The sequence below is a fragment of the Diachasma alloeum genome, unplaced genomic scaffold, assembly GCF_001412515.2.
Source record: "Diachasma alloeum isolate Michigan unplaced genomic scaffold, Dall2.0 Dall_scaffold_00277, whole genome shotgun sequence".
NCBI lineage: Eukaryota > Metazoa > Arthropoda > Insecta > Hymenoptera > Braconidae > Diachasma > Diachasma alloeum.
The window spans coordinates 1,905,275-1,926,891 of NW_021680416.1; the positions used below are offsets into that span (position 1 = coordinate 1,905,275).

At 37.6% G+C, this 21,617-nt stretch overlaps 1 protein-coding gene across 1 annotated transcript in view; it reads left to right on the forward strand.

Moving 5' to 3' along the window:
• Positions 1-607: 607 nt before the first annotated feature.
• LOC107038033 (protein split ends) overlaps positions 608-21,617 on the forward strand; it is a 130,888-nt gene continuing 109,878 nt past the window's right edge. The window contains exon 1 of the mRNA XM_015256897.1: positions 608-1,619. Coding sequence (XP_015112383.1) covers positions 1,537-1,619 — 83 coding nt within the window. The 5' untranslated portion in view covers positions 608-1,536. The remainder of the gene's footprint in view (positions 1,620-21,617) is intronic.

A 21,617-nucleotide genomic window follows, 5' to 3' on the forward strand; every position in this document is an offset into this window, starting at 1 on the left:
GGTTTGGGTTAGCTCGTTCGACCCGTTATCCCCCCCCTGGACCCCCCCTGGCCTTGCCCGTCTTCCCCCCACCGTGCGGCCAAAAGACAATGTGAAATGCGCGCGCGCAAAATCCCGCGTCGACGCCATGAAGCTTCACGTACACAAAACCGTTCCTAAAGGCACCATCGCCCCCTCCCGCGCCCCATCGGGGCGAGGGGGTCCCAGTGGGGATAAGCCTCGCGTCCCCCCTCCCGCAAACTCACTGGGGCTCGGGAGACGTGGATCGGCGAGAGACGCCTTTATCCCACCAACACAGCCACGGGCCTCCCCCCCGCGCGAGGTAGACTCGTTTCCCTCCCCTCACTTACCCCCACCCCGGCGAAAAATCCAAGCTGGCTAGCGAGCCACACAATCCCGCCACGGTGACGTCACTTCGTGTAGTGTAGTGCAGTGAGAAGGAGCAAAGCCAAGCTCCGTCCGTGTACATGATTCCAAGTATTCAATGATTTAATTCTTGACGAGGTAAAACTGTTTACCCGAGTTGTAGTAGAGCAGTTGCCACATCCAGCGATTAGTTGAAGCGTCGATCGAGGATAATCGTTGGATGATTGAAGAGGAAATACAGTTTGGGGGGGGGGCTTCTGGTAAACGTGAAAACAGTTGCGGAGTTTTGGTTTTTTTTCAAGTTTTTTTCCGTTGAGTTACCGCGGGCTGGAGGATGAAACACGAGTCACAGTGGATAATGTGACCGGAATATCGTTGACCAGTGATTAACAGGGGGTCTGTCCGGCTTTAGACGGAGGTTTTCTTTTTTTTTTTTAATTGGTAGCAAAGTGATGGTTATCGGTGAAAAATGGCACGGCACATCGGTCGTGTATCGTTGTGGCCAATTTGGTGGTGTTACGTGGTGATTGGGGCCCTTTTAGATTAGTGGTTGTAACATGTGGCGTACAGCAACGGTCCTACTTGCTGCTGCCAGTGGTGTATTATCCCACGACACGTCGGCGGTTACGGCGCTGTATTATCGTGAGCGCTTAACCCTCGTACCGTATTCTCATCGCTGCTACGACAGCCCCCGTGGGCCACGGGGTCACCATCGTGTGATTAAAGAAAAATAAATAAGTGCACAAGTGTGTGATACCCCCTTTACTCCCCTCCCCCCTGCCACCGCCCGCCCCCCCCTGACGCCCCTTATCCCCCTTGATCAAGTGAAAGAAGAAATATCGTGTATTCATGGGAATAAGTAACCAAGTTCACGAGTACGGAATTTATTCGAATGTGCGTGGAGTTGAAAACGAGAAATTGATCGTTGATTGCTAGTTTTTTTTCTCCTTTTGTTGGTTTTAGTTTGCCGTAAATTGAGTGGGTGGTTGGTGAAAGTGATTATCAACCCTTGGGAATTATTGATGTTGAGAGGAGATAAAGTTTATCGAGGGGTTGAGAATAAGGAGGTTTATATATTTGTTCTGTGAGTATCAGAGTTGTGTGTCGTTGTACAGTGCCGCCCCAAACGATAACACAACATCCGATCCCAAATGAAGAGTTCGGAGCAAAATGGTTAGAGAGACACGTCACCTGTGGGTTGGAAATCTGCCGGAAAACATCCGAGAGGATCGCATAAGAGAGCATTTCAAAAGGTACTGTGGTTTTTTTAAATATTTTTATTGGCGGAAGGGAAATGTAGGGTCAACGGGGCAATTTCTGGACGATTTGAACTTGCATTGGATATTCCATTAATGAAACGAGAATTCTACTGATTATTTCAGCTTTCAACAGCATCACTCGGGTATAATTATGTGATCAATTCAGCAGCGAAGTCGTCAAACAGTTTAAGTCAATTTAATCGTTAGTTCAGTTTTCCAGAAATATTTCCGAATTTGAGGAAGATAGCGACATTTTCATAATAACCTTTTTTGTAGGGCGGATTGAGTGCTACTAAAAAGGTTATGAGAAAAACTTCGCTATCTCCCTTAGATTTCGAGATATTCATAGAAAACTGGCCAACAGGCAAAATCGACTTAAACCGTTTGACCGCTTCGCTAGTGATTTTTTTCATTGATCGACATTTAATAAATAAAAAAAATATGGCCCAGTCGTCCAGAAATTGGGGGTTTCGGCTGAACTCAACTACTTCTTAATTTAATTATTCTTTGTTTTGTTATTTTTACTTGAAATAATTTTTTTCTGCTAATTAAAACATTCTTGAAGGTATGGAAACCATCATATCCCCACTGAGGTGATTTTTTAATATTAGATCCTGCCATGAAATTCGAATTTCCCTTAACCGTCCAGCGATTGGCCTGTTCACTCTACCTATACTCGTCCCTATAACATTTTAATCATTTTGACAGTCCTAAGAGTCTGTCAAGAGTGAAATACGATTGGAGTTATTATTTTAGTTAATAAGGAAAATTATAGGCACCAGTGAACAGTGATTTGTTGAAGATAAGAGGGAAAAATCCCATCCACATCAACTGGTGCTACGCCAGAGTGAATTCTTAAGCCGCAAGTTAAGAACCTCATAATTTTAAAATGTTGATATCTCCGTTATAATAGTAAAATGGGATTAAAAATCCCTTGACTGAGGTTTTGGATGGGTAAAAAAACAATACAAATGCATTAATTATAGTAATATCTTGATATTTCACAGAAATGTCGACAATTAAAAGAATAGATACAATGGAAATGGCATTGATCCTATGCTCGTTTTGCAGTCAATTGTCAACTGGTAACGGACTAAACGGATAAAAAAATCATTTAAAAGGTTTGACTGTCTAATTGAAAGATAATTTTGTGCCTCGAGATATCTTCTAATGTTGTTTTATCCCAGATAGGATACTCACGGTGTAATTAGTTCGGATAAAACCTTTCCATATAATTAAAATCACGAGACGAGCATAGGGACATGTGTCGAACGTGCACGGGGACAAATGAGCGAGCGTAGGGACATGGGACTTTCCACGTTTACGGACGATTATTTATTAAAAAATAGTAGTTGTCATGATTAATATAAGTGAATTTTAATTCTGAAATTTTTACTTTTTGGTATGTAATTTGAAACATCGTATCTTTACACTCATTTCAATAGACATATTGGACTAATGATGTGGGACCTTATCGACAGCAGCGTAGGATCATTTACCTTAAGGGGAAACGGAACCCCTGCGTTTACATGAATCTTCAGAATTGTGTTTTCTCCTGCAATTATTATTTTTTATTCATTAAACTACTTCTTTGACTTAACAATGCGATAATCGAGTCGATAAAGTAATTTCATAGATAGAAATTAATAATTGTAAGAGAAAACACAATTCTAAGATTTGATGTAGACAAAGGGGTTCCGTTTCCCCTTAAGGGAAACCCCTTAACGGGGAATTCAACGGAATTTATATGAATCTTCTGAATTGTGTTTTCTCCTGCAATTATTATTTTTTATTCATTAAACTACTTCTTTGACTTAACAATGCGATAATCGAGTCGATAAAGTAATTTCATAGATAGAAATTAATAATTGTAAGAGAAAACACAATTCTAAGATTTGATGTAGACAAAGGGGTTCCGTTTCCCCTTAAGGGAAACCCCTTAACGGGGAATTCAACGGAATTTATATGAATCTTCTGAATTGTGGTTTCTCCTGCAATTATTATTTTTTATTCATTAAACTACTTCATTGACTTAACAATGCGATAATCGAATCGATAAAGTAATTTCATGGATAGAAATTAATAATTGTAGGAGAAAACACAATTCTAAGATTTGATGTAGAAAAAGGGGTTTCGTCTCCCCTTAATAGCTGAATACAAGAGCAAAAGACGTGGTATATCGATGTATCATCACTATTTGCGGTGAAACGGTTCAAGTTGACGTATCTCTTATTTGAGTTTTTGAAGAATATCTCTGAATCTAAAGAAGATAACAAAATTGTCGTAATGACCTTTTTTCTAGAGCAAATTGAGGGCTACAAAAAAGGTCCTAATAAAAATTCAGCTATCTCCCTTAGATTCCGAGATATTCACTGAAAACTGGCCAATTGTCAAAATCGACTTGAACCGTTTTACACCACTTCGCTACTGAATTATGAGGCATTTAGGCGATATTTACGACTGAATTACTAAGATCGCCTAGCTGTGAAATAAAATTACTCCCGTCATAATTTTATCTCGAGGATTTATTCCGTAAACACCGCTTGGTGCAACCGGCCCGTAATCTAGGATTCATTTAACATCATTAATTTTTTGCGCGAAATAGGGAGTTGATTATTTTCATTATTGAAGAGAGTGGCTTTCCTGGGGATGACGCCCCGTTGATTACAAAAAAAAATATATTCTGCACGTGAGTGAAATTACAGTAGAATATTAACGAAATGTTCATCGACAGAGAGATGTAATGATGTTTTATCAATAGCTCGAGATCGACAGAGTGAAATAGGGAACTTGCGTGAATTTTCTTTATTTTTTATTTCGAAAGGTCATCATCTCAATATTATATTTTTCGAATCTAAACTTGCAAAAAGTTGCACAATTATTACTAGCTAATTATTGAAAATTGCATACTTTTTATACTTTTTATACTTAACTGCTAGCCGACCAATCACGCGACGTATGTGAGACAAGCTAACCTACTTTTTGCGCGCGCATCCCATGTCTAATATACAGAGACGTCATTGACCGGTGAGATGACGTCATGAGGTGTTTTCAGAGCATTCAAAAGACCTTATTTTCAAATCATTATTGTAATTATGCAAAAATTTTCAGTAATTCAGCTGTCTATTGGGTACGAACAATCTATCAAACGAGTGATGAGCAGATATTGAACTTCGTGCAAGTCCCCTATTCCCCGATCTTTATTTCATTTTCAAGATATTTTTTCAGGCTTCAAAATGAAATTTTATTTATCTGAATTTGACAATTGAGGCGGAAGATATTGGGGATCGATATTCATTTTACTTCATCCTCCACTATATTAGATTCATATTTATGAATTTGTTAGAGTTGTTAATGTTTGCAATTTAATGTTTACCAATTTCGTGAATTTAATTTAATAATGGAATGAAGGAGGGAGTAAAGTGGAATGTTCTCGATTCTACGAGATCGATAGTGCAATTCCCTTATCTTTATTTCATTTTCAAGATATTTTTTCACGGGTGAAAATGAAATTATTTTCATCTAAATCTTACAATTGAAGCGGAAGATATTTATGATCTATAATTCATTTTACTTCGTCCTTCCAGTTATTAAATTCATGTTTATGCGGGATAGGAAATTGTTTTCATTATTACAGTCGAGTTTAATTATTGAACAGAATGGTTTTCCTAGGGGTAACGCCCGGGTGATCACGAAAAACGTAATACTTTGTACGAGAATGCACTTTCACTGAAATATTAACAAAATCATCAATATTTCACGCGCAAAATACCGTTAAAATGAGGCTTAATGCATCCGAAGCTCATCAGTAAGTCAAAAGACATTCACCATTTTTTTTATTTTATTCGAATTCATGTTGCGCGAGAATGCAATTTTACGAAAACATTAAATGAAGTCATCAATATTTAACGCCCGAAATGCCGTTCAAATCGACCTCGATTCATCGATATCATTGAGTCATAACATTGACGATTTTTGTTATTTTATTCGAATCTGTTTTTACGTGAAATACGAAATAGTATTCTGCATGAGAATGCAATTTCACGAAAACATTAAACGAAATTGTCAATATTTAACGCTCGAAATACCATTAAAGTAGACCTCGAATCATCGATATCTTATCGTTGAGTCAAAACATATTGACGATTCTTTTATTTTATCCAAACCATGTTTACACGAAACCCGAAATTAGTCATTCCCATCATTGCTCAGTTTCAATCATTCAAAACGATTATCACAAAATAAAACTAGTACATTGCAGGAAAGTGCAATTTCCCTAAAACAATTACATCATCAACATTTTATGCGCAAAATACCATTAAAATGATACTTGGTTCATACAAATTGTATCATTGACTCGAAACATGCACTGTTTACAATTTTCCGTTGAAATTTCCGTAAGGTTCTTGGAAATTTCAAACAAATAACATGTCCACTAAAATTTCAAGGAATTTTATAATTGAGAATTTATAATTTCATGGGAAAATCTGTGGGAACTGTAAATTTCAGTTTAATTATTCCGGGAAATTTAATAAAAAATCAGGAGAATTTAACGAAATCTCTGAATTTCAGATTCCTCTGAATTTTCAGGGAATTTCTTCACTAACTTCCTTAAAAAGACGGAGAAACACTAAATTCTGGGAATTTCAAAAATTCTTGAAATTCCAAACATTTTAAAGGAGTTCCCTAAAAGTTCAAGGGAATTTGGCAGTCAATCTTCATTTTCGCTTGAAAATTCATGTAAATCTGGAATTTCTGTTTCCCTACCGCTAAAAAATCGGGGCTGTACTTAAATTTTCAGAGAAACTTGAAATTCCATTGACTTTTCCCCGCTAAATCGAATGCAAAGTATTTTTCAGAAAATTCAGCCAAATTTTTTTTAACAGTGTACCAACAATTTTTTTACCCGAATCCATGTTTGCACAAAACACGAAATAGTATTCTGAGTCAATGATAAGATTTGAATGAAATTAAATCAAATCATTCATTCAAAATTTTCATTCTATTCGAATTCATTTTTCCAGGCAAAACGAAATAGCATTTTGCACGATAATGCAATTCCACTAAAACAATAACAAATAATCAATTCCACACGCAGAACTCTATTAAAATATTGCATGATTCATCCAAATCTCAAATTACCCATTACATTATATTAATCCGATAAAATTTTTCATCTCCGATTTATATTCTTTGCTAATTTTGTCATGTCTTCTATCAAAATGTGAGGGTAGAAGTTGAATTGATAGGTATTCTTTCATTATTTGAAAAAATATATCAATTTTAAAACTTTCCGGAGACATTGAAAAATCGAAATTTTTATTTTCTTGCTGATCACGTATCTCTGTTTCTTTCACATTCTTCCATTGAAATCAGACAATAGAAAGGGAACATATTGATATTTTTTCCTCATTAAAAAAAATCAGTTTTTAAATTTTTCAGAAAAATAAAAAATCGTTTTCTTTTATTTTCTTGCTGATCATCTCTCCCTGCATTTTTCTCATTTCCTCTCAATGAAATCAGATCATGAAAACGAAAAATTTAATTTTCATGATACGATTTCATTGAGGGGAATTATTATATTATACTGATATTATTTAATATAAATATCTCTTCACTTGAAAATGAGAAAAACTATTCCCACAATGTGTATACTACAATGGGAATAGAATCCAATAAATTTAATTTAATCGAACCGCAAAGAAAAATTAGAAAGAAAACAATAAAATAAATAATATAATATAAATACAATCTAGCGAGGGGCGCGAGGCGCCCATTCGCTATTTTTTTATTATTCATGTCTACACGAAACCCCCAATTAATCATTCTCGTCATTGCCCTCGTCTTCAATCATTCACCACCGAGTTTTTTCTCCGGGTACCGCCCCGCTGATCGCAAAATAAAACTAGTACTCCGCACGAGAGTGCAATTTCCCTAAAACATTAACGCAATCATCAATATTTCACGCGCAAAATACCATGTGTATCCGTGATCGATGGGGAAAAACAAATAGGGGAGAATAAACTGGTATTATTCAGCCTTCCGAGAATTATCCAGGACTCCTCCGAGCTCGCAATTCGCATTGTCAGCGTGGCGAGCGAAGAGGAAAATAAACGTTCGAAATTTTCGGCAGAATGCTCATGTGTACCTCCACAAACACATTACTCCGTACGTTGCATTCTCTCGCTATTTGTTTTTTCCCCCATCATTATCATCATTATTTTTCCATGGATATTTCGCCTCGTAGCGTGTCAGTACTCAGGAGAGAAAAAAAAAAGCGAGAGAGAGATACGTGCGGGGCTTCTCTCGTTTATATTTTTTATTCCCGAAGTAATAATAGCAGAGGACAGCCATTTTGAGAGCCTCGCGGCGGCACGAAGTTATTGTTCGACAGAGGCGCTCACTCCGGGGCTACCTGACCTCCAATTCCACCTCGACTCAAAAACATTATTCCCATGAATTGTAAAAATAATATCAAGTTGGTGGAAAAATATTGGAATTTTCCGGCTGAAGTGGCTCGTTCGATTGAGCTTTAATATGCCTCGTCCACCCTGTGACGCGTATCCTGGTCCGATTTTTATCGTTTGCGTAATATTGGAAATCTACGTGTGTGTTATAAACTGCGGACGATTGGGGGAAGTGAGACGGCTGTGGATGGATGAGGGGCAAGAGCAAGATGGAGGCAGGCATCTCTGGGGTGGGGAAAAAGAGAACTCTAACGGTGACACGGAGCAGTGTCGCTCAATCCGGGGATCCCGGGGGTTTCGGGGCTCGTGGGCTGTTTCATTCGTCTCCAGGCGTGTCGATAAATCATCTAGTTTATTTTGCCGAGGGTTTTGCTGTTGGATTCGCTGGGGGTGAAGCATCTGTTGGTTTTTTCCCTCGGAAATTGGGGGTTCGGGGGCGTATGATGATCGCCTGTGCTTAGTTCGGCGTCAGTCTTCTCGGGGATTCACGAAATGGCCGAAAGGCCCGATGCCCACGGGAAGTTAGAGTTCTTGATTAAATCCTCGTCCTCCGGCGATTGGTCTTAATTCGTTAGTCTTTAGCGGAGGGATTTTCGGTGAGAAACGAGGGGAATCGGTTAATTGTCACTGCCGGAGACGCTGGATTCCCAGAATCATGCTGAACGACGAATTGCAACGATTTTTTAGGCGTTCTTAAGGAATGAATAGATTTATAAATAGAGTACAAATGGATGAGTGTTGGAATAACACTGGCGTCTGTACGAAATTCAGTCGTCGGTCGAATGTGCGACGGGGAGGACTCGGGGGTTTAGAAGGCAATGCCAGACAGTACATTGCCGTTTCACGTGCCAGCTGGCGATATTAAACGGCCGCACGGAGGGAGGGGGCATTATTTTGTCCTTTCGAGAATTTTTAAAATGCTCTTTATTTCTCATTCATTCTGGGGAAAATGCGGTGGGGAGTGCGACATGAAACATATGCTCATTGAGCTTTATTTATCGGTAATAGACGACTGGCATATGGAGTGTGTGTACTCAAGATGGCGGGTGGCACGACGAAAACGTGACCCCAGCATCGACGTGAACATCAGCGTTCACCCACTCCTTCGGGTTTTTTTTTCTGTTTTGTTTTTTTTTTATCGATCTCGGGGTGAGTCTCTGGTTCATCTTGCCTCGATAATGTCTCATTGGGGCCTACGGGACATCGCTCTCATTTCAAAAATAAAATCATCACCCAGTTTAATTCACGTCTCAACTCATTGAAAAATCAAGGAATCGGGTTGAGGGCGATTTTTTTATTCCGTTTTGCGGGTGGTCGAGACACATTTGAGATTGGAGTCGCTGTTTGGAGGAAAGTCTTTTTCGCATACCCTACATCCACTTTAGCATACAGAGTTGGTGCGGTCGGGTGGTTCGTTTCGACGATACTTCCTGCATGCGTGGCTACCGGCTGCCTCCGCTGCGCGCGCGCTTATTCAACGGAGATCTAGAGGCACATGTACGTGCACTGGAGTTATCAATGTGTGTGTGCGGCTTGCCGGCGTATTTTGGTATATTGATCGCGCACAGTCCGCCGTCTCACTCACTCGTCCCCCGTACCGTTCTCTCTCCTCTCCTCTACCCCCCCCCCCCCTCCCCGCCCCNGCATACAGAGTTGGTGCGGTCGGGTGGTTCGTTTCGACGATACTTCCTGCATGCGTGGCTACCGGCTGCCTCCGCTGCGCGCGCGCTTATTCAACGGAGATCTAGAGGCACATGTACGTGCACTGGAGTTATCAATGTGTGTGTGCGGCTTGCCGGCGTATTTTGGTATATTGATCGCGCACAGTCCGCCGTCTCACTCACTCGTCCCCCGTACCGTTCTCTCTCCTCTCCTCTACCCCCCCTCTTCGCAGCCCCTCTGGGTGCCCCTCCCCGGAGAGACTACTCTCGCACAGCGGCCCCACCCCACGGCCGACCGTGTGCCTCTTTGAACTCTATCCTTCTTGCTTGCACTCGGGGAACTGGCGGCTGACACTCGACGCTTCTCAGACGTGTTTTTGAGCAGTTTTTTGGATTTTTTTTTCGGGTTTTGGGGGTCGCGGGGGGAAATGCAGGTTTTGGGGGCTTTTGTTTTGGGAATTGAGGGAGCGTGAGGTTTTCAGGGTATTTTTGGGGTAGACACAGTGCTGGAAAAATTGAAAGTTCGGGGATGGTTTTGGGTGATTTTAAGAGGCGAAAAAGTGAAGGGGATTTGAGGGGAAAATCGAGAAGTTTTAAGTTGTATTGGACATTGAATGAAATTCTGAATTTTTTAACGGCAGATGGTGGAGCGACTGTAATGGAAGCGACTCACTAGAATTTTCGGTATCAAATTAGGCGGGGTTTTTAATCGATTGAAAATTTTTAACTGAATTTTACTGATTTCTATTTTTTTTTCTTGGGTTTTGGGGAGGCAGAGAAGACGTAGCTTGGAGATTGCAGAATGAAAACGCAGGTTTTGGGGATATTTTGAGGAGAGATACATTATTGGGGGAAAAATTGAAAATTCGTGAATAGTTTGGTAGTAATTTTCAGAAGTAAAACATTGAATTTGATTTAAGCAGGAAGAAACTAATGAAATTTTAAATTTCACTCAAATTTCTATGAAAATCTAGTTGTGGATGATTTTCAGAAAAAGAAGAAGAGCATTTAATTAGATTTAAGGTGGAGAAAATCGTGGAATTCCAAATTTTTATGGAATTTCAATAAAAATCTGGATTTTTTTAACAGTACATTCTTTTCGACAAAAAAAATGAATTTCGTGGACAGTTTTGTAGTCATTTTTCAGAAAAAGAACAATACTGAATTCTATTTAAGGGAAAAATAATGAAATTTACAGTTTTACTCAAAATTCAATGACAATGAAGTCGATTCAAGGGAAATTCGATTCAAGGGAATTCAAATTCATTTAATTCGATTGAATTAGATTTAAGGGAAAAAGGAATGAAATTTACAGTTTCACTCAAAATTTAATGAAAATGAAGTCGTTGATCATTTTCAGAAGAAGAAGAAGAAGAGCATTGAATTCGATTTAACGGAGAATTTCATGGAATTTCAAAGTTCTGAGGAAATTCCATGAAATTCTGAATTTTTTAAACAGTACATTTCTTTGGAAAAAGAGCTGAAATTTCGTGGATAGTTTAGTAATAATTTTTCAGAAAAAAAGAGCATTAAATTCGAATTAAGGAAAAAAATTATTAAATTTCACTCAAAATTCAATGAAATTCCGAATTTTTTGAGCAACAGGAAGATGAGAATAAAAAACTCAATATATTGACCTGAATTTTCCTAGTTTCCATTGATTTTCATTATGGCCGTGACTATTCGCACCATTGCGTGAATCACTCCCGTACACTCCATACACTCCACGCATGCGTGAAGTTTGTGTGTTTCACGCAGCCGCATTTTCATACTGCTGTGTATTTCACGCAGTTAAAGTTTTATACTACTGTGTGTTTCACGTAGTTGAAGTTTCATACTACTGTGTGTCTCACGTAGTTGAAGTTTCATACTACTGTGTGTCTCACGTAGTTGAAGTTTCATACTACTGTGTGTCTCACGTAGTTGAAGTTTCATACTACTGTGTGTCTCACGTAGTTGAAGTTTCATACTACTGTGTGTCTCACGTAGTTGAAGTTTCATACTACTGTGTGTCTCACGTAGTTGAAGTTTCATACTACTGTGTGTCTCACGTAGTTGAAGTTTCATACTACTGTGTGTCTCACGTAGTTGAAGTTTCATACTACTGTGTGTCTCACGTAGTTGAAGTTTCATACTACTGTGTGTCTCACGTAGTTGAAGTTTCATACTACTGTGTGTCTCACGTAGTTGAAGTTTCATACTACTGTGTGTCTCACGTAGTTGAAGTTTCATACTACTGTGTGTCTCACGTAGTTGAAGTTTCATACTACTGTGTGTCTCACGTAGTTGAAGTTTCATACTACTGTGTGTCTCACGTAGTTGAAGTTTCATACTACTGTGTGTCTCACGTAGTTGAAGTTTCATACTACTGTGTGTCTCACGTAGTTGAAGTTTCATACTACTGTGTGTCTCACGTAGTTGAAGTTTCATACTACTGTGTGTCTCACGTAGTTGAAGTTTCATACTACTGTGTGTCTCACGTAGTTGAAGTTTCATACTACTGTGTGTCTCACGTAGTTGAAGTTTCATACTACTGTGTGTCTCACGTAGTTGAAGTTTCATACTACTGTGTGTCTCACGTAGTTGAAGTTTCATACTACTGTGTGTCTCACGTAGTTGAAGTTTCATACTACTGTGTGTCTCACGTAGTTGAAGTTTCATACTACTGTGTGTCTCACGTAGTTGAAGTTTCATACTACTGTGTGTCTCACGTAGTTGAAGTTTCATACTACTGTGTGTCTCACGTAGTTGAAGTTTCATACTACTGTGTGTCTCACGTAGTTGAAGTTTCATACTACTGTGTGTCTCACGTAGTTGAAGTTTCATACTACTGTGTGTCTCACGTAGTTGAAGTTTCATACTACTGTGTGTCTCACGTAGTTGAAGTTTCATACTACTGTGTGTCTCACGTAGTTGAAGTTTCATACTACTGTGTGTCTCACGTAGTTGAAGTTTCATACTACTGTGTGTCTCACGTAGTTGAAGTTTCATACTACTGTGTGTCTCACGTAGTTGAAGTTTCATACTACTGTGTGTCTCACGTAGTTGAAGTTTCATACTACTGTGTGTCTCACGTAGTTGAAGTTTCATACTACTGTGTGTCTCACGTAGTTGAAGTTTCATACTACTGTGTGTCTCACGTAGTTGAAGTTTCATACTACTGTGTGTCTCACGTAGTTGAAGTTTCATACTACTGTGTGTCTCACGTAGTTGAAGTTTCATACTACTGTGTGTCTCACGTAGTTGAAGTTTCATACTACTGTGTGTCTCACGTAGTTGAAGTTTCATACTACTGTGTGTCTCACGTAGTTGAAGTTTCATACTACTGTGTGTCTCACGTAGTTGAAGTTTCATACTACTGTGTGTCTCACGTAGTTGAAGTTTCATACTACTGTGTGTCTCACGTAGTTGAAGTTTCATACTACTGTGTGTCTCACGTAGTTGAAGTTTCATACTACTGTGTGTCTCACGTAGTTGAAGTTTCATACTACTGTGTGTCTCACGTAGTTGAAGTTTCATACTACTGTGTGTCTCACGTAGTTGAAGTTTCATACTACTGTGTGTCTCACGTAGTTGAAGTTTCATACTACTGTGTGTCTCACGTAGTTGAAGTTTCATACTACTGTGTGTCTCACGTAGTTGAAGTTTCATACTACTGTGTGTCTCACGTAGTTGAAGTTTCATACTACTGTGTGTCTCACGTAGTTGAAGTTTCATACTACTGTGTGTCTCACGTAGTTGAAGTTTCATACTACTGTGTGTCTCACGTAGTTGAAGTTTCATACTACTGTGTGTCTCACGTAGTTGAAGTTTCATACTACTGTGTGTCTCACGTAGTTGAAGTTTCATACTACTGTGTGTCTCACGTAGTTGAAGTTTCATACTACTGTGTGTCTCACGTAGTTGAAGTTTCATACTACTGTGTGTCTCACGTAGTTGAAGTTTCATACTACTGTGTGTCTCACGTAGTTGAAGTTTCATACTACTGTGTGTCTCACGTAGTTGAAGTTTCATACTACTGTGTGTTTCACGCATGCGTGGAGTGTATGGAGTGTACGGGAGTGATTCACGCAATGGTGCGAATAGTCACGGCCTTTCATTATTTACTTTTTGTGGAGTTTTTCTCATGAACTAGTAAATTTCCCATCACAAAATTCCTTTAAATTCCAGTAGAACTGTAACTTGATAAAAATTCCATAGAAGTGAACCAAAAATTTCAGCCAAAATTTGCAACGATGGACTGTTAGAAAATCCCTCCTGAAACATCAAATACGAAATCTTGAAAGTTTTAATAATAACGCGTTCGCATGACATTTCTACTTATATTGTTACTGACAACTCAGTTAACTCCTTGAATATTCAATAATGGATTAATTTTTGTCAAGTATTCACGAAATATTTTAGAAATCTTTTAATTTCCAGCAGATATCATGAATCTGTAATTTCAAAACTACCAAATCTCAACACAGAATCTTCCATTCGACTATTTTTCGCCTCCACCTCAAGAGAAACGCTGTAGCGTATCCTCAACAGAAAGCTCGAAAATTCTCCTGCAACAAGACCTTTATACCTGGTTTCTACTACCTGAAGCCTATCTCAGCAACACGGAAAGAGAAAAGGCCACTTCGTTGCCTTTTTCCCGTATCTATGCATTTTCCTTGGAAAATCAATGATTGTTTAAAATGAAAAGCTCAATTTTCTTGAATTCTTAACATCAATGAGAAATTTAATGAATGTTTTCATTTCAGTAGCGAAGTAGTAAAACGGTTTAAGTCGACTTATCTCCCAGTTGAGTTTTGCGGAATATTTTGAGGAATCTAAGGAAGATAGCGAAATTTTCGTAATTACATTTGTTGTAGCTCTCGATCGGCTCTACAAAAAAGGGTATAACGAAAATTTTACCATCTCCCTTAGATTTCGAGATATTCATTGAAAACTGGTCAATAGCAAAAATTGACTTGTACCGTTTTACCACTTCGCTACTGATTTGAAAATTAATTCAAACCGACAGAATCGAGAATTCAGGTGACACTGCGACTTTCATTCTTCATTTTTTTCGATAACTACACCTTCCTGCTCTCCCCCTCACCGTGTGAACTATTTTTACATCAGTTCCCGTAAAAAAATGACACCTCCTTGATTTATGCCTCATTATCAGCTCGCACTAAGTACAAGCCATTGCATCCCCTCGCTCATGTTCTTTCTCCCACTCATCCCAATTGACATGCGGAATGTTGGGATAATTTTTACGACAGTTGGAAGTTGTTAAAATGTCATCATTTTACTGGAGGAGTCGTCGTGAACTTGACAACAGGCGGACGCACAGTAAATTTAATGTGGCTATTTTGAGTATTTCCTCTGGGTTTTCGTTTTTTACCTATCTATATTCACCCCGGCTCGAGTTTAGCTTCTTCCCGCTGATACGCTAGACAGCTACCTACCTCCTCATGGGAATTCCCTGTTACATTCTCCTCAAAAGGATGTATTCACGTTGAATTTCCAGTTGAATACACAGCAGCAAACACTGGATCGCCGGCTGAAAAGAGTTTTTACTTTTCAGACGCATCTTTTACGCTGCACAAGCATGAATATTTTTCCTCAATTCGTTACTTGTTCTTTCATGGACACACACGCCTGACAGCACCAATTAACTATTAAAATAAACAAACCTCAGAAGGTTGGCGGTACGACATGAGAGAAAAAATCAGTTGAGGAGTTCCACCTGTCGCCAGTTGAGACGGACTTTGGTTTTTATTCGAGAGAAAATGGTTTTCGATTCTTCAATACTGTAATAGTGATGGCGAGATATGCAGGATGTCATTTTCTCCATCAATTCTCGCCATTTCGCGTTCAGTGAAATGAAAAATTTTAATTTGTTCAGCTGTAAATGATTTTTTTAAACGAACAAAATCAGTATTTCGTGGAAACGTGTATTTTTTGGAATTTATTCATTGCGGGGTTCTTCAATATGATATGATATTTTGAACGTTTTGGGATATCTTGAAAAATCTCAACATTTTTCCACCCAAAGAAATGGTGTATTTGCTTTGAAATCTGTCAACATTATTTTTGGTTGCAATATTTATATTTTTTTGCCACAAATCACGTCTTTACTTCACAGATTTGATTGAATATGAATATTCGGTATCGAATTGAACTGAATTTGTAATCAATTCAAGATTGAAGAGCTTATTCGGTCGAATCTCCCGATTTTTTTCTTATTTTACTGCTTAAGTGAACTGAAATTTCCAGTTTCGAATGCATTTTTTTCATTTAATTGGACTGAGGGGAAAATAGTTCAAGTTTTTGTTGAAAATTCATGGGAATTTGTAGGTTTTGAATAGAAATAGGATACAAATTCCGTTACTCATTTGATTATTTAACGGTAAACAAATCATGAAAATTCGAATTTTATTCGAAATATTCATCGAAGCGTCCAAAAATTTGAATTTTTGGGCAACAGGAAGATTATAATTCATCAAAATCTGAATATTTACTTCCAAATTACAATGAATTTTCAATTAATCAAAAATTCAGAAATGTAATCATCGGAATTCCTAATTTGTATTTATTTTCGTGGAATAATTGAGCTGAAATTACGGTTTTAATTGGTTTTTTCATTGATTTGTGAATTTCTAATGACGAAATTCCTTTAAATTTCAGCCTGTTAGACAAAAATTTCAATTTCATAGACAGTCGACTAGTAATTTTCAGGAGAGTGACATTCAATGTGATTTAAATAGAGAAAAAAAATGATAAAACTTCAGGATTCACTGAAAATTCAATGCTTTTTCAGGGGAAAATTGTACTGAAATATACAATTCTCATTGATTTATCCATAGAATTCTGAATTGTCAACAGCGATATTCCTTGAAATTTCAATGGAAATTTCCCGTATTGTTTAACACTATTTTAATAAAAGCTTAATACTAGTTTAATAGTAATTTTTAAACGAAGAAAAGCTATTTTGAAGGGAGAAAAAATAATGAAATTTCGAAATTTTCCTCAACATTCACCGAAATTCTGAATTTTTTGAACAGCAGGAAGATGAAAATTAATTCCCCAAATTGCTTAAATTTTCAATCAAAACATGAATTTGCAATTGCCTAAAATTTCAAAAAAAATTTTACCGGCACTTTCTTAATTTCTATTAACTAAAAATAATTTATTTTCATTATCTTTACAATTACAGTTTCACACCTACACAGGCCTCCCATTCCTCCTAATTTTCATTAAAAAATTGTACTGAAATTGCACTTCTCATTGATTTCCCCATCGAATTCCGAATTTGAACCGACCAAATTCCTTGACATTTCCGTGTAACAAATACGCCAAAAATGTCCAAAAACTGTGCCCGAAATATCCGCCAAAACCATCCCAACAGTGGGCCTATTTCTCGGGGAGTTGTACAAGAGTAGAGTTGAAGTAACTCGTCGATGGAAACACAACGATGAGTTAGTTCGGTGGAAACGAGACGGGAGTTCTATTATTTTCCATGTAAAAGGACATCCATCGAACTTCTTTTGAGTTTATGTCTACGCCACCAACACTTCAAGTTCGGCACGTTGGAGATAGGCTCAGTGTTGAATAAATCTGTCCCCATCTTCAATAGCCTCAATTTTCTAAACTCCCTCGAATGAGACCCCATCCGAAAAGCAATTTTTCAATTCAATTGAATTATCCATTCGTTGTCCGTGGTTCGTTCATCGAAATCCCGCCAAAATAGTCGTGCTACGTAACGTCAGGCCCGCTGAGAAGGGGATTGTACAGCTCTCCGCAGTTAGAAGAACTCACAATCAGTACAACGGCAACGTTGTCACGTCTAAAATCCTCTAGACCCACCTACGCACTCGGCAACCCAGCGAATGTCGTCTCTCTCTCTCTCTCTCGCTCGCTCGCTCAACCCGGTGGCTTCTATACCCCGTCCCCGTTTGCATTATACCTCGGTGTATGCCTCTGCGGCTCTTTTCACGAGAAAACCGGGGCTCGTGCGTGTTCGCGCGAATGCACCCGGTACGTGCTCACCCGTTCTCCTCGGCAATCGTCGTGTGGAAATTCACTGGGGTATGGGCTATAACAGACGAGCCATACAGCGTTGTACACGACACAACTCGAGACAGTGCATCGACGATACATAAGAGAGAAGCCTCTCGTGTCTCAAGACTCTTCTCTTCACCTACGTGAGTGCCAACCAAGATCCGTGTGTATATTCCCCTTGAGACGGGGTAGAAAAAAAATTCAACGGGGAATAAAAAAATTATGGAAAATCTTGGAGAGATGCACTGCTGAAAATTTTTTAACGAAAGAAAATATCGCGGCCTTTTTTAGTTTTATTTCTTGGGGTTTTTCTGCAGTTTTTTAGAGCTACACTGACATTTTGAGGAATTACGTCGTTAAAAATTCATTATTTAATGGAAAAATCAATGGAAATGGTAAATTTCAGCTTAATTTTTCCATGAAAATTAATAGAAATGATAATTCGTTAGTTGGGAATTCTCGTCTTCTTGTTGCTTTAAAAATTTGAAATTTCATTGAACTTTAGGTAAAATTTCATGATTTTTTTTTTATTATGAAATCTGAAAATTATTAATGAACTGTTCATTGAATTTTAACTTTTTTTAAAAATTGTATTTTCATGCGCGACATGTGGGGATGTTTTATTCAACAATAAAATTATAAAACAATAAGACCATTAAGAATTGTATTGGGGATATCCGGTTAATTTGGCTAATCCTTCCATAAATCATTTAAACAAAATTATTTGATTGAAACAAAATTGTATTTTCAATCGTTTTCCTCGTAATATTGAAAATTAGTCGACTGTTCAGAGAAGTTAATTTTTCTTGGACTAGGGACTCTGTCCTCGTCTAGGGGAACTTTCAACTTTTATTACATGGTTTTGAGGCGTGATGTACGTTGCGATGAAATATTCCCTCGTATTGTCATGAAAATCATTGCGACATGCTGTTCCCAGAATTCTAAAAAGTTTTCACATCATTAGGCTTCTTTCTCTGACGAGTTCCCGATGACTTCATTAATGGGAAATGTGGAGATAGTGTGGATGGAATCACATATGTAATTGTAAATTTCTCGGAATTTTTTACTAGTGTCATTCCCACTGAAAATTCAGGAAATTTCGTCCTTAGGAAATCAAATATTTCATTGACTCATTGGAAACTGTCAATCATTCAGTGAAAATGAGTGGATATTTGCAAAATCAGAGGAATGGATTATTAAATTATCAATTAATCGAACTTCAGGTCATTTTGCTGCTGTTAATTGTTAAATTTTTGTGTTATTTCTACTTGAAATTCATGCATTTGTTTGAATTTTTCGGTGATGCTCCATTCATGTAATTTCTTTCTTCTATAGTAACGTCAAGTTCAGAAAAATGAAGAGAAAAGATTGAAATTTCTCTGGTTTAAGGAGACATTTACGATTAATTATTTCTTTAGGAGTTGATTATGTTTATAGGAGCTGAATTTTGCTCAATTAATTTGTGAAACGCAGAGGAATGTATTCTTAAATTATCAATTAATTAAAAATTGAAGTAAGTTGTGAAATTTCTGTCTTATTTCTACTTGAAACTCATGAACTACTTTTACTACTTATAATCCACTCTCCCCTAAATTGAATTCAATGTCACTTTTCTGAGAATAAAACTTCATGTAATTTCTGTCTTCTCTACTAGTGTCAAATTCATAAAAATGAAGCGAAGAAAATGGAATCCTCTCTACTTCAACAAGACGTTTACGATTTATTCATTTTTGAGCAGTTGATTATTTTTATTCGAGCAAAATTTTGCTCAATTATTCAGTGGAAATTTCGAAAATCCAGAGGAATGTATTCTTAAATTATCAATTAATTAAAAATTCAAGTAAGTTGTGAAATTTCTGTCTTATTTCTACTTGAAACTCATGAACTCTTTTGAATTTTCATCTGACACTTGAAATTTTATAATCCACTCTCCCCTAAATTGAATTCAATGTCACTCTTCTGGGAATGAAACTTCATTCACGGAATTTCTATCTTCTACACTAGTGTCAAATTCACAAAAATGAAGCGAAAACATTGAAACTTCTCTAGTTCAACAAGACAATTACGTTTTATTCTTTTTTGAGTCCTTGATTATCTTCATTGGAGCAAAATTTTGCTCAATTATTTGTTGCACCGTGACATCGAGAATGGCTTGAAGGTTTCTCAGAGGAAGATAACGACTTATGTAGAGAGAGAAACTGTCTTTGTTGGCACAGGCTGGGGAAACCTATAACACAGAATGACATAACATGCCACATATTCACGCGGTTTGCGGTATACTCAAGCCGATAGTTTCCACATGGAGTTGAAATTCTTCTTAAAATGTACCTCACTTTCCCATTAATCGGCGAACATTCAGCTCAGGCTAGTGGAAATTTTTTGGCGAAAAAAATTGCGAGAATTTAGAACAATAATTCCTTTCAAATTCTTATCAAGTGATAGTTCCACGGAAATTTAATGGAATTTTGTCGTTCAAATTTCATAACTTGTTGGAAAAACAAATGGGGAATCAAATTAGATTGAACTAAATGAATTTCAATTTGAGTTTTAAATCAGAATTGATATAAATCGGGACAATTCAGGTAAATTCAGTGTAATTTTTTGCGGAATTTTCGTGTTTTGAGTGAAAGTTCAAGTAAGTTGAAATTTTTTTGTATTTCTGCTGCGCAAAACTTTGAAATTTCATTGATGTTTTAGTGGAGTTTTATCATTTTTCTCTGAAAATGACAACTAACATTTCATGAAATCTTAATGAATTAAAAATTCAAGATTGTATTTACCGGAATTTTCCTCATTTCTATTAATTTTCATGGAATAGTTGAACTGAAATTTAGAGTTCCCACAGATTTTTCCATGAAATTATGAATTTTCAATGCCAAAATACCTTGAAATTCTAGTGGAAGCATTACTTATTAAAAATTCAGAAGAATCAGGAATTCACGAAGAGATTTCTCAGATTTTTCCTGATTTTTCATTAATTTCCCCGGAATAATCAAACTAAAATTCACAGTTCCCACCGATTTTGCCCCGAAGTTATGAATTTTTAATGTCAAATTTCCTCGAAATTCCAGTGGAAACGTTACTTGTTAGAAATTCAGAAGAATCAGGAATTTAAGGAGAGATTTCTCAGACTTTTCCTGATTTTTCATGAATTTCCCGGGAATAATTAAACTAAAATTCACAATTCTCACGGATTTTTTCCCGAAGTTATGAATTTTCAATGAAAAAATTCCTTGAAATTCCATTGGAAACGTTATTTGTTAAAAACTCAGAAGACTCAGGAATTCACGAAGGGATTTCTCCGACTTTTTCTGATTTTTCATTAACGTCCCCGGGATAATTAAACTAAAATTCACAGTTCTCACGGATTTTCCCCTGAAGTTATGAATTTTCAATGTCAAAATTTCTTGCAATTCCAGTGAAAATATTACTTCTTAGAAATTCCCAAGGCTTACTGGCAACTTCAGTGGAAAATTTGTAACGTGTACTTCCCCCGACGAAAATACTGAAAACTCGTTCTGAAAACAGAAATCCCTTGGCTGACGCCCTTGGAATTTTCCTGTTTGTTTCACTAATTCCCAGAGCGGTGTGGATAATCATGGCCCCCAGTACGATAGTCAACAGTGAAGACCCACGAGTTCACCAAGAGAGAAAGAAGTGCCGCAGCGGTTGTTTGTATTTTCTGGGGAGAGACTTTCACCCGATTCATCGGGTATAAACGCGGATGGCGGCGTTTACCTGACGGTGAAGCCCTCCTCGAAAATGTCGACCCTATCCTGGGTATAAATAACACATACTTATAGGCCGGATAGCGGGGGGGGGGGGGG